The sequence below is a fragment of the Pectinophora gossypiella genome, chromosome 27 (assembly GCF_024362695.1).
Source record: "Pectinophora gossypiella chromosome 27, ilPecGoss1.1, whole genome shotgun sequence".
NCBI classification, from domain to species: Eukaryota; Metazoa; Arthropoda; class Insecta; order Lepidoptera; family Gelechiidae; genus Pectinophora; species Pectinophora gossypiella.
This window is the reverse complement of record NC_065430.1, coordinates 5,019,988-5,036,224: the sequence shown is the minus strand read 5'-3', so window position 1 is coordinate 5,036,224 and position 16,237 is coordinate 5,019,988. Positions and strand designations below refer to the sequence as shown.

General features: G+C 37.8%; 2 protein-coding genes across 2 annotated transcripts; both read left to right on the top strand.

The window, feature by feature from the left end:
- Positions 1-369: 369 nt before the first annotated feature.
- On the top strand, positions 370-7,652 carry LOC126378875 (zinc finger protein 718-like). Its single transcript, XM_050027364.1, has 6 exons — positions 370-586; positions 969-1,119; positions 1,824-1,946; positions 2,636-2,800; positions 4,027-4,864; positions 6,004-7,652. Exons 1-6 carry the CDS (start codon positions 440-442, stop codon positions 6,311-6,313), a joined length of 1,734 nt encoding a protein of 577 aa, XP_049883321.1. The 5' UTR covers positions 370-439; the 3' UTR covers positions 6,314-7,652.
- A 752-nt stretch (positions 7,653-8,404) lies between these two features.
- LOC126378858 (zinc finger protein 197-like) lies at positions 8,405-15,379 on the top strand. Its single transcript, XM_050027330.1, has 5 exons — positions 8,405-8,617; positions 9,494-9,614; positions 11,151-11,315; positions 12,716-12,928; positions 13,595-15,379. The coding sequence occupies exons 1-5, from the start codon at positions 8,483-8,485 to the stop codon at positions 14,920-14,922; spliced, it is 1,962 nt and encodes a 653-aa protein (XP_049883287.1). The 5' UTR covers positions 8,405-8,482; the 3' UTR covers positions 14,923-15,379.
- The last annotated feature ends 858 nt before the right edge of the window (positions 15,380-16,237 follow it).

Below are 16,237 nucleotides of genomic sequence, written 5' to 3'. Positions count from 1 at the left end.
TTCTTCTACTCGTCGCTAGATGGCGCTTTATTAAAAATAAGTATTTGTTTATATAATCGATCGATTATAAGAAAAATGGTTTATAACCATTTTTGTACAACACTATAAATGTCAAATTAGTGTTACTATATATTTCTAACTCGTTTTAATCTCGCTATAAACGTGTGTACCTATAATGTATGGATGTATGAAGAGTAAGCATTTAATTTAGGAAATATGTATTAAATAGCATCTAAAACTAAATTATTACCTTTCTTAAATCTCGTTTTTCACATTTTATGTGTAAATTGTTAAATATCTACCATAAAGATAATAAACTAAATTCGAGTTACTTTCGATCGAGTTGGAGCCATAGTAACCAGCGTAATTTTAATGCATCAACATCAATGGTTGAACGAATTGTTATTTTATTCTTTAACAAAGTGTATTATTAAATAAAATGGAGTCAAGAAACAAGGCGACAGTATTTGGGCAGTGTAGATGTTGTTTAAAAGATGGATATCACAAAGACATAATGAAGGGCCAATATAAAAACGGAAGTCGAGAAGTGTTCCACGACATATTTTTGGATTGTTTCAATTTATTTGTAAGTTTTGAAATTATTTATAAACAAACATGATGATGGAGTGTATGAAGAGAGTGCTTGGCTTTTTGCGGGAAGATTTACCGATGATTTACTGTTTTTTTTCTATTATTTTTTTTATTCTTTTGTGTGATAGTTTACCTTTTAATTTTATAATTGTAATTTTAGTGTTTTTCATGTTATTTATAGGGCTATTTTTCTGTTTGTATTTTTTATTTTTTCATATTTTATTTTATATATTGTTTTCTCATCATACAGCGCATTAGGTTACACTAATGCTGTATATACCTTTATAAATAATATATTATTTTAAGATATTATTATTATTATCAATACTTTATTTTATAATTTATTGACAAACATTTATCTGTTTTTCTATTTTCAGCTGTCCACTAGTCCTAAACTCAGCACTCTGATCTGTAAATCATGTATCTCCCGACTGGAGGATGCGAATGAGTTCAAAAAATTGGTGACAGACACCGAAAGACAACTGCTAAATAAGGTTGATGACCATAAGGACACCTTATTTGTTAATGGTATGTATACTTGCTATCCTTTTAGTTTTTTATACCCGTATATACATCTAAACTCACACCGGTAATCCCCAATAAGGTAATCAGAACCACAATTACTTATATTACAAATAATCACAAATAAAGAAGACAACTTGCTCGCAACTTAAGAAAGAAAGAAACATTTACTATTTTCGGACACCACAGACACAGACATGCACATTACATTTAACACAGGACAGAAACCACACGGAAAACAAAAAAACTAATAAAAAATATTTTTATTTTATTTTTTTTATTACAAAAAGAAACCGAAATCATAATCATAATACAGGGTGTTAGTGACATCATAACGAAATCTTGGAGGGATGATTCAGATGATTCTGAGTTAGTATCAAGTGGAATTTTCCATCACAAAAGTATGGAACTGAAAATAATTAAAGAAAACACGATTTTCATATTTTTTCCGACAGGTAATTCTACTCAATATCAACTCAGAATCATGGTCTGAATCATCTCTCAAAGTTTGTGGCACCATAACAAAAACTTTGTAAGCGGGTTTTTTAAATTTGACGCGTGTGGCATAAATTTTATACCTGTCGATTACCCCTTTCCTTTTGGGCGGGTAAGAAAATGACAGGTATAACTTAAAATAAAATTAGATGACGTCTGCAGGAATTAGCACCATTGTATAAATAAAAATAAAAATAATCGAATTGGCCTTTCAGTACTAGATGCAGAGCTGGACATCAAGTCAGAGCTGTCTTCAGTTGATGTCAAGTTGGAACCACTAGATGATGAGCTTGAGGACGACCATGCCGACGATGCTATGGATGTTGACATTCCAACTGGTACCCAACTGAAATTCTATTTATTCAAATATCTCTTTTGCTTTTGATGTAGAGGTAGGGAGCAACATAAGAAAGTATGAATGGATTTTGTGAATGAGGATTCGCGTATGTATGTGAAAGGTTTATGAATGGAAGAGGAATGGGAAAAGGAGGAATAAAAGATTTCCATAAATAAGTAAATTTAAAAAACAAATTCTTTATGCTATTTTTTTGACACATAATAAAGATTAATATTACATTCAGAACACTGAGTAACTCCGCCCCGCATCAATTCGTAACTAGATTACCCCCCCCCCCCCCCCACCCAAAAAAAAAAAAAACCAAAACCCCTGGGTCTTTCATCTTAAAATCACAGCCATTTAAGAGCCCTGGGTCAAGACCCACCTGTGAACTGTGTGTGCGTGCGTGCGTGTGTGCGTGCGTGCGTGTGTGCGTGTGTGCGTGTGTGCGTGCGTGCGTGCGTACGTGTGTGTAGCTGTGAGCCAACAACCAACCGGTAAGCGGCAAAAGGCGCGCGTCGATTTATACCTTTATATCACAGCAATAAAGGTCATAGTGACATATTAAAGCTAACTCATAACCGTCGCCTCATTTTTGATCCACAGGTATGCTTCCATGTTTATTTTCGTTCACCGTTTAGGGTGTGATCAAGTTTAACAAATAAAAAGCTGTCTATGACATCCCTACAGAGCCACCACCCGACAACGACCGAAACAATTTGGACCTGGACCTAATAGAAGGCGAGGCGGACCTGCTCGCTCGCTTCTCACGACGCAGTCTACGGCTGCCGGCAACCACAGAAGCATTATATGACATTTGTCCGGGGTTCGCCAGACATATGGAACTGCTTAGAGGTCAGTAAGGTGACTAGTTTACACAAACAAAAAAAATAAAAAAAATAATTATATAAAATAAATAAATAAAAAAATATATGGTAGGTAAACTAATGTAAGAGCGAGACAGCAAAACGTGTTGTTCCGGTCCGTCATTCTACATTTCTGTACATTAATTTTAAAATGAATTAATAACCCGGGCGAATTTTGAACTTAGGCATCTCATAATCATTTATGCAACCCGTTTCACGTGTGCTGTCAACTTAATTCTGTCGTATTGTTGGCTGATATAAAATTTTGGGAGGGTTTTCTAAATTTCTGTCTAAAATTGTGTGTTCCATAAATTTGATGCCTGTCGATTGCCCGTCCCTTTCCTTTTCGGCGGGTAAGAAAATGACAGGTATAACTTAAAATAAATTTAGATTGTGTATACTGGAATCAGCATTAATATAACGTGCGGTCATGCTGCAGATGTGAACAGCATTTTTGTTCTGCAAAAGCGAGCCATTCGGGCGATTTACAAATTGGGACCCAAGATGTCACTTAGAAATAAATTTAAAGAAATTAATATTTTAACTTTGGCATCACAATACATCTTTGAAAACTTAATATATGTAACAAAAAACTTAATATATGTAAACATATAGGATTATTTGCAAAAAATAGCGATCGGCACATTGTTAGTATATCCGGAATAAAAATAAACTTGCTTTACAAGTTACTCGATTACATAAGATTACTAAGTATTTTAAGGGGCAATGTATACGTTTTTACAATAAGATTCCCATTGACATTTAGAATTTGCCTTTCAATTGTTTTAAGACAGTAGTTAAACAAAAACTTTACAAAAAAGGTTATTATAAAGTTAGTGATTATTTAGAAGATATGAATGCATGGGATTAACTGTCTGAGAACTGATATTAGGCAGCTAAATTACTCAATTGTATAACAATATTTTATGTTTATTTTTTTAAAGAACGTCTAGGGCCCTGTGCCGAGGTTTTTCTTGCAGCTTCTTTTCCCCGGCTATACAGGTTGTGAAAAGCTGCAGTAGTTTTAGGCGGATGAGACGTTCGTTATGTAAAAATTGACGATTCAAAGTGTAACTATGTTACCTACTGAATAAAGATATTTTTGAATTTAACATAACATAAACAGCCTCTACACATCCCACTGCTGGGTAAAGGCCTCCCCTCAATCAAGCGGAGGTGGGTCGTTTGTAATAAATAGTCAACATATTTTTGCAGGTAAAGTCGTCAAAGGAAAATCAATCGAGAAAATTCTAAAAGACTCCGAATTGAACAGCAGGACGGAACCATCGAGACACGGTTTCGTCTCAGAGAAGTCTGCTCAGATAGCCAATGCTCTTACCCTGCTAGACCACTCTAACTTGACCCCTTTTAAGAGCAAAAACAGGACGGGTTTCCCTTGCTTCTACTGCCGGAGTACCTTCGACAACGTGGACAAGATGAAGGAGCACCAACAGAAATCGCACAAGAAAAGTGAGCTCAGAAAATTGCTATCAACGTACGGAGTGGAAAGCCTTGTTATCTACGTCGATATAACTGATCTCAAATGCGCAATTTGCGGGGAAAGCATAAATAGTATCAGCGAACTGAAGTCACATTTGATCAAAACACACAAGAAGGATTACTTGCAAGAGTTCACCGATAGAGTTATACCTTTTAAACTGTCGGAAACCAACACGTTTGAGTGCCAAATCTGTGGGTTCCGTTTCGAGACGTTTGGTTCTATAGAGCGACATATGAACGTTCATTATAGGAATTATGTGTGCAAGGATTGTGGTACGGGCTTTGTGACAAAATACAGACTGAAAGTTCATATTAAAAGTATGCATATTGAAGGGACTTTTCCGTGTGAAGTGTGCAAAAAAGTGTTCACGACTCAGCAAAAGTTAAAGAATCATACGGACGCAGTGCATAAGTTAGTGAAACGTTTCAAGTGTTCAAAGTGTCCGGAGAGGTTTTCGGAATACTTCACGAGGCAGAAGCATATGGTCGCCGTGCACGGAATGGCGCCTCTTCAGTACAAATGCAATGTATGCGACAAGAGCTTCGATCGCAGGTAATTAGAGAATAATTTTTTTTTTTTTTTTTTTTTCTTTTATTAAATAAAAATAACAACCTTAATCTAATACAATTTACTGTCCACCAAAATGGAGGGCCATTTGAACGTGGACTAGCCATCATCACTGGCGTGACGTACAAAGAAGTATTATTAACCAAGATCAACAATAAGTTGAGTGTAGGTACGCAGCGTGAGCACAATATCTCGTCACACACACACACACACCGATATAACTTACAATAACCTATTATGCGTTATACAATTCAAACTTACAAACGGGTATCTGCAACATCGCATACCTAATATACCTCTAGAAGAAAACAGTTCAAGTCAGTTTGAGTACACAACTCGACTGATGAGCAAAACTTATACCTCATGTTTTATGTTTTTCATATAAAACTCTTTTATTTTAGTTTTAACGGAAAATGATTGTCGAATTTGTTTTTCAAATTCATGTTTGAATCATAAATAATTATCACGTGCTCAACGGTGGAGGAAACCCACATTCTCGAGAAATGCATTGGCGGTATGTGACCTAACCTGCATTGGGCTGGTTTTCCCTTCGCGGGTGGGAAGGTCAGACAGGCAGTCGCTTCTGTAAAAAAACCGGACCTGTCAAATCTTCAGGTTAGGTTAGCGGAACCCTATGGAAAACGGGATAATGCTAGGGGGATGAATTATGTACGCAGACAATGAGAAAATAGGTCATTGGTGCTAATTCCTGTAAATACCATCTAATTTTATTTTAAGTTATATGTCATTTTCTTATCCACCGAAAAGGAAAGGGACGGGTAATCGACAAGCATAAAATTTATCCACACGTCAATTTTAAGCACAAATCTAAAACAACCGTCTAAAAATTTTACATTGGCCAATAACCTGACAGAATAAAGTTGACAGCACACGTCAACCCTTTTCAAAAGATTCTCATTCTTCCTAAAATTAAGAGCTGTCAATCATCCGTCCCTTTCCTTTTCGGCGGATAAGAAAATGACAGGTATAACTTAAAGTAAAATTAGGAGGTGTCTGCAGGAATCGGGGCCATTGTTACGTTACATCTGTACAAAAGCTTCTATATTGTTTTTGGGAAAAGTAGCCTGGAAAATCCGTCGTTGAAAAAAATATTTTGTCCACAGGTATACATTATCGAGGCACATGAAGAGGGACCATCTTGAAGAACGGGACTATCAGTGTGAAATGTGTTCTTATACATGTTTTACGAATAACGAGTTAAGAGTACACATGATCAAACACAACGGGGCAAGGATTTTCGAGTGTGCTGTGTGTAAAAAATCGTATGCGCGGAAGAAGACTTTAAAAGAACACATGAGAATACATAATAATGACAGGAGGTTCGCGTGTGCCGTTTGTGGGCAGGCGTTTGTGCAGAAATGTAGCCTAAAAGGTCATATTAAGACGCACCATGTTGAGTTTAGTATGCAATAATCATCATGCAGGGGAGTTAAAAGGCCACATCGAAGCAATTCATCTAAGAAAGCAATATTGCAATTTGACATTTGCGCATATAAAAGTAAGTTCACGTTGTTCCCACTTTGGCATCGTAATGTTACGGAAGTGCGTTTCGGGATTGGAAGAAAACTCTCCGAGTCCAAGAAACTAATTTATTCACTATACACACGGTACAGCTTCCGCATAGGGCTTCGTGGTATAACTCCGTCACCGTCACTTCTCTTTTGTTTGTTTAGAGATCATCGTAAGTTGAGCATCAATTGTTGTCGAATAGAGACGTGACGCGCAACAGAATCAGAATCATTCATTCAACGTAATTATCATGGATAAACTTGTTGAAGGTCAATGTAACATTTTTGAATTTACGTCATTTCGTAAGGTGTTATGGCTGAGGAGAAGAAATGACAAGAAACTGCAACAGCAACACATCTTTTAAATCAATGAGGGTACATTACAAGTTATTTAATAACTAGAGGAACACATTCAATACCAGACATTTTTATCATTTAGGTAATCATTAATCTTATAATAGGCTTTTTTACATAAAGTAAGCTTCACGTGAGCTTTAAATTCGTTCTCTGACAAATTTAAAATATTATCTGGTATTTTATTGTAAAAACGTATACATAACCCCAAAAAAGATGAATTTAATTTACTTAATCTAGAATTTTGAACAACAATTTTATTTTTATTCCTTGTATCAACACTAGTTCCTCACATTGTCGACAGCAGACGTGTATTAGATGCGTAGACAGACAACGTTGTTAAACAAAAGTTCCGCGCTAACTTTCAACATGTTGCGCGCCAAATGTTGCCAAGTGGAAACGCGGCTTAAGTTTAAGTGGTAGAATTTATAAAATACCTAATATAATAAGACTTTATATTAAAGTTGATAAAAGAACCGTCATTACGTAGTGATTACATGAACCTTATTGGCCTCTGGTGGCCTAAAAATTCCTGATAATGAGACACCAGGGCTGGCGAGGCCATTGACCTTATAACCCACACGAAGGTCTGCGAGCTTAACACCGTAAGCACGCGACTCTTTCTCGCCGCGACAGAGATCATCTATCTCTCTCTGTGCAGTACTGTGAGAGAGTGACGTATGTCGAGGCGAGAAAGAGTCGCGCGCTTACGGTGCTAAGCCTGCAGGTGACGTTATAATAAATTGTTTTCAACTTGCCTAAATGTTATCGGAAAGCAATAATTATATAGTGCTATTATCATTCAGTATTCTCAGAATCATTAATTACATTACCTACGTGTAATCTAGCTATGTTACCTGTACAATAATAAAAAATATTTTTATAATTGGTGTATTCTCATTTTCTCCATTAAATAGATTTTGGCTGTCCCGCCCGCCGCGAAGGAATGAATAACCCGGGCAAATAAAATAGGCTTCTCGCTCATATGCAACCCGTTTGACGCGTCAACTTAAGTCTGTCGGGTTATTGGCCAATATAAAATTTTGGAAGGGTTTTTAAAATGTCTGCCTTAAATTGACGTTTGTTCCATATAATGTCTCTCGATTACCCATCCCTTCCTTTTTCAGCAGATAAGAAAAAGCCGGGTATAACTTAAAATTAGGAGGTACCTGTAGGAATGGGGGAATTGCCGCCGTAAGTATCATTAATACCTGATACCTGCACGCGAGAGGGGTGATGAATGCCACCGAGGATGCTGTCCGAGTGGCGGAATACTGGGCTGAAAAAATCTGAATGCCATCGAAACGACAAGAAGAAGTATCATCGGGATTCTGACGACACAGAAATACAAAGCGAGCAAAGAGAATTTAAGTTTTTTATTATTATTAATGAGAGCCTAGACTCTCCCACTTACTTCTTAGCTTACGGCCATTATAAGACTAAAGTAAGAGCCAGAGGGAGTGTGGCCGGTGCCTGATACGACTTCGTGCGGGACGGAGAGTTATTCTAATAAATAATGGTTTTTTGGGGACGGCCCGCCGCACACTAGGGTTTTCAGGGTATTTGGTTTTAGAAGCTGGCAACTTCGTCCAACTGTCAATAAATGTGTCACTGTCATCATGACAAATTCATGTCATGTAAACTGAAAATGGCGTCTAGTTTGTAAAAATTGCGTCTTTTTAGCTTTTTCATGTAAAATTACAAAGAATAGCATGCGATAATGAAGTATTTCGAAAAATGCAAGTGTTGCCTTCAAGATGGGGATGGGGAGTTGAGACATATGTGGGTTCAATACGTTGACGACGGAGGGGCAGAAATATTCGGAGAAATGTTGAACGATTGTTTTGCTTTATCAGTAAGTAAATTATTACTTTTCATGGCTGTAAAAAGTTATAGCATACATATAGGTTGGAGTGTACCTAAGGGGGCACTATGAGTTGGGACTTATTGGGAAAAAATTCATAGATTTTGTACCAGTCATGGACATAGCAGAATTTCTTTTGGAAAGTCAGATTTTTTTTTATTTTCTTATATGTAGAAGGGGTGGGTTATGGGTGTCTAATAGACGCCAATTTTTTTAATATCTTAACTGATTAAAGATGTTGTAAGCTTAAATGTTATTTACATTTGTTCATTTTTGAGGTTATGTTTTAAGAAAATAATTATTAGAGTTTTATGGTTTCCTTTGGCATAGACGGAATTCTTATGGTCTTATGTTTACTACGCTGTCCATTCGTTTATGCGTATGTTACGAGCTTCTTAGGTCGTGATTTTAATCATCAGTAAAGATATTAATATGATCAATAGGTTAATTAAACTTTAGTGCAGCATGCCTTACTTATTTAAAATTGTCTGGTAGGGAATGCATTAATTAATATTAAAAAAAATATTACTTTAAAAAAATATACTTTACCTTATACTTTAATAAAAAAATAGGTAATATAGGCCTCGGGTTTGACCACAATCTCACCTGATGTTTCTTAAGTCTGTACTTTTATGAACATTAAATGCTTCAATACACCAAAAGCAGCAGTGGCGCAGCGGGAATTTACACCAATAAAAAAAGAAAATTGTTTTTTTTTATTGGTTGATTGATTGGAGATTTTTATAAGAATTTTGTGGGAGACTACTCTGAACTACTCTTGTGTTTCTCTTATTTTTGGTGAGCCGAAGCGTAAATGTTAAACATGTTTATTTATTATAATATAAAAATTAACCTCTACATCTCCAGTGGCAAGAATCGAAGGAGTATACAGAGCAGATCTGTGAATCGTGTATCAAGAAGTTACGCGACGCATTGTCCTTCAGAAAGGAGGTTATCTTTGCCAAAGAGATCCTGGATGAGGTTGCTGGTAGGCAGTCCACTGTTTTTCTTTTTATTTATTTGTACACAATCACCGTAATTATTTTTTTTACATAACATCTCTTTATTTAGTAATCAGAATTTATACATAATAAAATCCGCACAAGCTTCGTCACTAAACAAAAACAAAACCACACCAGGCTTTGTCCAAAACTACCTACTCTAAAAGCCAACCCTGGACCGCTTCCGGCTCAAAGCTACCCATTAAACTGGCCGCACCACCATCACCATCATTAATTTAAAAGCCCCTTTTCGTTGGAGCATTCTCCATTCTTCAAAGACAAATTCTTTGAGTTCGCAATAACACACACAAAACATAGTTTACATGTGTATGTTGAATGTGGACGAAGCAAGAGAAATATGTGAGGTTCAAAACCAATGAAATTTCTTAGTCTCTCTACCCTGGTGGAAAATAGGCGAGAAAATATGTATGTATGTAAGGTACAAAATATATTTTGCCTATTTTTACACATTTTGTGTTTATTATCTATTATATCCCTCCACTGAGAGAGATTATAGTTCAGTACACTCCTCCCTATTACTTCACATTTTTTATTATTTATGGCTGAGCCCTCCTTTTCATCATCATACCTTTTGTCACTGTCTCCCTTTTTACCATCATACCTTTTGTCACTGCCTCCCTTCGTCACAGTCGTCCTTTTTACCATCGTACCTTTTTTCACTGTCTCCCTTCGTCACAGTCCTCCTTTTTACCATCGTACCTTTTGTCACTGGTGCTAATTCCTGTAAATACCATCTAATTTTATTTTAAGTTATATCTGTCATTTTCTTATCCGCCGGAAAGGAAAGGGACGGGTAATCGACAAGCATAAAATTTATGGAACACACGTCAATTTTAAGCACAAATCTAAACCAACCGTCTAAAAATTTTACATCCGTCAATAACCCGACACAGTTAAGTAGACAGCACGTCAAACGGATTGCATACCAGCGACGTACCTTTTGATTCGCCCGGGTTATTCATTCATTCACTCATTCTTCCTAAAATTAAGAGCTGTGAATCATCCGTCCCTTTCCTTTTCGACGGATATGAAAATGACGGATATAACTGAAAATAAAATTAGGCGGTGTCTGCAGGAATCGGGGCCACTGTCTCCCTTAGTCACAGTCCTCCCTTTCACTGTCATACCTATTGTCACTGACTCCCTTCGTCACAGTTCTTCTTTTCACCATCATACCTTTTGTCACAGTCTTCTTCTTCTATCGTATGGTTTGTGAGGTGGAGTGATCATTAGTTAGGACATTAAAGGCTGATCACCTGTTTGTCTGAAAGTAAGATGATCCGAGCTTCGGAAGGCATGTTAAGCTGTTGGTCCCGATTGCTACGTACTGATGTAAGCAGTCGTTACATGAGTCACGTCAGGGGTCTTTGGCGGCTCAATAGTAACCCTGACACCAGGGTTGATAGGGTTGATGGGGTTGGTAATCCACCTCACAATCCACACAATAGAAGATCCCTCCATGATATTCATGTTATGTTAATGAAGCATTTTGTATTATCCAGGTATGAAGGCGTCTGATGATGAAAGGGATGACAACTCAGACTACAAAGTATATGAACATGTGAAAAATGAATGGTTGGAGGAGAGACAGGTCGAGGATTCACAGGATGAGCATCTACCAGATGAAGATGAGATGCAAGTGGAATATTTAGAGGACGATGATGAAGGTGAGGAAACAGCGTCTGTGGTCTTTGGAGGTCTTCGATTCCCGATTGGGACATTGTCGAAATCACTTTGTGAGACTGTCCTTTGTTCGGTAAGGACATTGCAGACTTGGATCAACTGATTGTCCGAAAAAATAAGATGATTCCGCGCTTGGGATGGCACATTAAGCTGTTGGGCCTGGCTATTAGCCGTAAAAACACCACCAACCCGCAGTGGAGCAGCGTAGTGGAGTATGCTACATACCGCCTCTGGTTGATTGAAAGGAGGCTGTGCCCAGCAGTGGGTCGTATATAGGCTGTTTATGTTATGTTCATCACTATCATAAGAGCTACGCTCTTGTCGGTGTAGCATTCTCCATTCTTGTCTATCAAAGGCTATCTTTCACTTCCTCATAAGACACGACATTCACCTTTTCATTAATCTGTTCCATATAAGCTCTTCTTGATCGTCCCGTTCCCCTTTTTCCTTTTAGATTCCCTTCACAATCATCCCCTTAGCATTGTCGGGATAATGCTAGGGGGATGATAAGCGGACCCTGGTACACTAGCAGCATAAGCTGATGCGTGTACGTCACTGCACTTGGGTTTTTGTTTTTTTATAATGTTCGTCAAGTCTATTCTTAAATGAGTTCACTGATGGTGCACTGATCACTGACTCTGGAAGCTTATTCCATGAGTCCACTACGCGGTTGGGAAGAAAATGTTTTCTGGGGTTGCTTGCACATGGAGGCTTGTACAGTTTCAGTGAGTGCCCTCTTAAATTTGTGTTTTTGTTGAATTTAAATAGTTCCTTTAGTTGTTTTCACAGAGTCCGCTTACCTAACCACCGAAAACTGCATTTCTCTGTAATGTGGGTTTTCCTCACGATGTTTTCCTTCACCCCTGAGCACGTGGCATATATGATCCAAACATGAATTCGAAAACAATTTCGACAATCATTAGTTTTGCCCTGTGCTGTACTCGATCCTGCGACCTCAAAGTGAGAGGCAAGCGTTCTACCAACTGGGCAACCACGGCTTGTAGATTCCGTTCTATCTAGCAAGTACACCATTTATAATAAGTGTAAAATTAAATAGCTACAGTAGTAGCCATATCTAACAAATCGCAGTTTAAGACATCCATGATACTACTCTCTGTACCAACCGGGCAACCAGTTTATATTGGAATGTGTCCGCGTGATTTAAATATGCTGCGAACGCAATGTCTCAAGTCAGAATACACTGGTGATTCAAGCTATGCCATATTCGTATAAAAATGTGTTATTGTAGCTCTTATTTATCATATACCCTCAAAATGCTTTTGTACGTATACTTAGTTTTTAAGTTCTCAAGTAAGTGAATTTGTATTCTTATTGAGAATAAAGATTTCTTTAAACTTATTTAAAATTTACATATTTTCCACAGCTCGAATAGTACTAGGCAAGAAACCGAGCCTGCCAAAGAAACGCAAGCGGGGTGAACACGTTAAGGCCCACGAAAAGTATATGAATGAGGACTTAAACACTGCTATGGAGATGGTTCTCACCAACCAGATGACCAGGAACGAAGCCTCAATTCAGTACGACATACCTATCAAGACGCTGAGAGCCAAACTGAGGGAAAAGGAAGATGAACCCAGTAAGTATTTGACTTGTACAGTCTTGGAATTCAAGAAGACAACCAGAGGCCTTTGGTTGTGGTTATTTATTTATTAACTTTTTTTTTGTTTTGGTTTTCCCCGAAGGGTAAGGCAAAGGGAACTATGCCCATACAGCCATGTCTTACGTATTTTTTTTCTTGATGATTAATGAAATGATGAAAGGTGATGAATGATGATGGTGAAACCTAAGCCCCCACTCTCGGAGTAGACTCCTACTCCGAACCCCAAACTAATTAACTCAAAAGTCCGCATAAACTTTCGAGTTATGAAGTGGCTTCTTGGCACAAAGCGAAAATAGACAGATACACTTTGTTTATTGAATACTCCGATATAATAACACTTGCGAATGTCTTCCGACCAACTTAATGCGATCATTAACCACAAAACACCACTTCGTATTAATTATTTAGATTATTCAATGAAGAAAGCAACTGTCCCGTTCCCGCCAAAAAGCCCCTTATTTATTAAGTACTACTACATCATATATATAAAACATTAACAACAAAGACAATTACTAAAATGAAGACTTATATAGTGTGTAGTTTTTTGGACCCGACAAACTTTAAGGGTGGATTCTACGAGTAATTTCATCGAGAAAACACCCCCATATGTTCTCCATGCTAAATTCATTTAATTAATTTCAGACGAGTCGAAACAAGCCAAGTTCAATGAGGAACTTCGAGCGATATTAACCTACACCAACGCAATACCTTTTAAGAGTAGTATCAGTACTTTCTACTGCGCGTATTGCTCGAAAGAAGGCCCGTCGTTCGAGGACCCTGTCTTACTACGGAATCACACTCGAACTTACCACAAGGAAGATCGACTCGACATCGAAACATTTTTCAAACCCACGAAAGAAGTGGTTAAGTTTGACATAGAAAACCTGCATTGCACTGAATGTGAATCTCCCATAGAAAATTGGAACGCAATGTTCCGTCATTTGCAAGAGACTCATGGTGTGGTTTTGGACGAGGCCTACACCAAAGCTATACCGTACGTCTTGAAAGAAGACATTGAATGTGCTCTGTGTAATGAAAGCTCACCGCATTTCCACAAATTGGACGCCCATATGAACGCTCACTACGACAATTACATCTGCGGAGAATGTGGTGAGACTTACCTGTCGAAGACTCGGTTGAAAACACACACAGAGACACACAGTACCCAAAGATTCCCCTGTCCGGATTGCGACAGAGTTTTCACCTTAAGAAAGTATAGACGAAGGCATTTCGAGCGGGTTCACCTTCTCGGGACGAAGTTTCGTTGCAAATTCTGCACTGAATCGTTTCCCAGAGAGTACTTGAGACATTTACACGTCCTATCAGCGCATATGGAGAAGACAAAGTCGATAAAATGCGAATTGTGCGACATGACGTTCACATGGCGGCCGTATTATGTAAAACATTTGAAGCTAAAACATCAGGAAAGGGAAAAGAAGTTTAAGTGCAAAAAGTGTTCGAAGACATTCCACATGAAATACGAGTTAAAGAATCACGAAGATTGGCATGAAGGGAAGGGGTACACTTGCAATGTATGTGACAGGAAGTTCGCGTCGAAAACTTACCTGCAAAAGCATTGCAAGACGCATACAACAACGAATGATTCCGCTGTCCTGGTGATCGTGAAAGATGTTGATAAGGATGTAGGAAGGGAGGAAAAACAAGAAATGATTGTGGAGAAAGAAGTGACAAAGGGGCTGACTGTGACAAAAGGGCTGACTGTGACAAAAGGGCTGACTGTGACAAAAGGGCTGACTGTGACAACGGGACAGACTGTGACAAAAGGGCTGACTGTGACAACGGGACAGACTGTGACGAAGGGGCTGACTGTGACAACGGGACAGACTGTGACAACGGGACAGACTGTGACAACGGGACAGACTGTGACAAAAGGGCAGACAGTGAAAAAGGTAGTGACAGTGAAAGGAAGAGCGGTAAGAAGAGCAAAAGATGAAGAAAGTGACGAGTGATAGTCAAAATCTGTCATTTTTGCTATTACTTACGCGTCTAATTCTTATTAGGGTAGGCAGAGCCACAACCCACAACCACGCTTGGTATTGGAGTTCTAACAACATGTGACCAACCTCAGCAACCCTGGTGTCAGGATTGCTATTGTATTGATCTGCCAAAAGCCCCTGACATGGCTTATGAATCACGACGGATCATTGATGAACGCTGATGTCAGATTACTCATACTCAACACACCATTAGACCGGCCAAGTAGTTAATGCAATCTGCAATACATTAAGTAAGTAGTAATCGAGTTAATGTGTCGATGAACTTAAAAGGTTAGAAACGAAGAAAAATCTGTACAGCTCCATCTATATTGTATCTGAGGAACCCTGGAAAGTGCCTCATTATGTCGCCAATGAATTTTTTTAGTTATTAATTCCATGTTATTTTACCAATTAAAGTATGTACATAATATTTATTAGTTTTATTTGTAAATATGTATTACAATGTTGCTAATTTCTCCAAACCATTTTAATTTTATTTTGTAATAGGCTCCGGTGGATAATGTTACTAATTTTACGATGCGATTGCCAACGTTTGGCCGTATCATGAAGTAATCATGCATTTAGTGCTCAAATTGTTCAACGTTTTATGTTTATCTGGCCAAACTACATGATGTGGCCAACGAATGATATTATATTTCATGAAATAAGACCATTTCACACACACGAGCAGTTGTTAGTGGAAGCTGCTGTCAGCTCCCGATCCCAAGACACTTCGCGTCGTAGGATTAAAACACACACCCACACCTATAGCTGTAATTTTAAAGGGTCTATTTGGGTGAATATCAAAATGTGCCAAGTTCGATGGCGAACTGTCATATCATTTTTTCGTGAAAAATTGGGTCCTCCCAAAAATAAACCCACCCAAAAAATTGGGCAATCCTTTTTCATGTCGGAACCGACGATCCTTTTGGATCTTTTTCATGTCGGAACCCAATTTTTCTCGAAAAAGTGATACTACGAAACTTTTTGTAATTATTTCTTTTTATTTTGGTGTAATAAAGTGTATTGTATTGTATGAAATTTCGCCACCAAACTTGAAATTTTGATATTCACCCATTTCTATAACAATGCCTTGCCATGTACTATGAAAATAGGGAGGAAGAGAGCCTGGTGATCCGTAACACGGGCATTCCATCTAGTATGGACACCAGTCTCTCTCACAATACAAACATGTTCACTGTGAGTTGTAATTGTGAGTGAGAAATAAATTTTATTTTTATTATATATTTTTTTAATTAAGATGGGTTTGCTCTTGACTTCCTTCTTC

What these genes read in the sequence shown, in the direction of transcription:
- LOC126378875 (XM_050027364.1), top strand. Translation starts at nt 440, where the DNA reads ATGGAGTCAAGAAACAAGGCGACAGTATTTGGGCAGTGTAGATGTTGT. An exon ending in TGGATTGTTTCAATTTATTT is followed by an intron (nt 587 to 968) that starts GTAAGTTTTGAA and finishes TTCTATTTTCAG; the next exon opens with CTGTCCACTAGTCCTAAACT. An exon ending in GACAAGAGCTTCGATCGCAG is followed by an intron (nt 4,865 to 6,003) that starts GTAATTAGAGAA and finishes TTTTGTCCACAG; the next exon opens with GTATACATTATCGAGGCACA.
- LOC126378858 (XM_050027330.1), top strand. Translation starts at nt 8,483, where the DNA reads ATGAAGTATTTCGAAAAATGCAAGTGTTGCCTTCAAGATGGGGATGGG. An exon ending in ACGATTGTTTTGCTTTATCA is followed by an intron (nt 8,618 to 9,493) that starts GTAAGTAAATTA and finishes CTACATCTCCAG; the next exon opens with TGGCAAGAATCGAAGGAGTA. An exon ending in GGAAAAGGAAGATGAACCCA is followed by an intron (nt 12,929 to 13,594) that starts GTAAGTATTTGA and finishes AATTAATTTCAG; the next exon opens with ACGAGTCGAAACAAGCCAAG.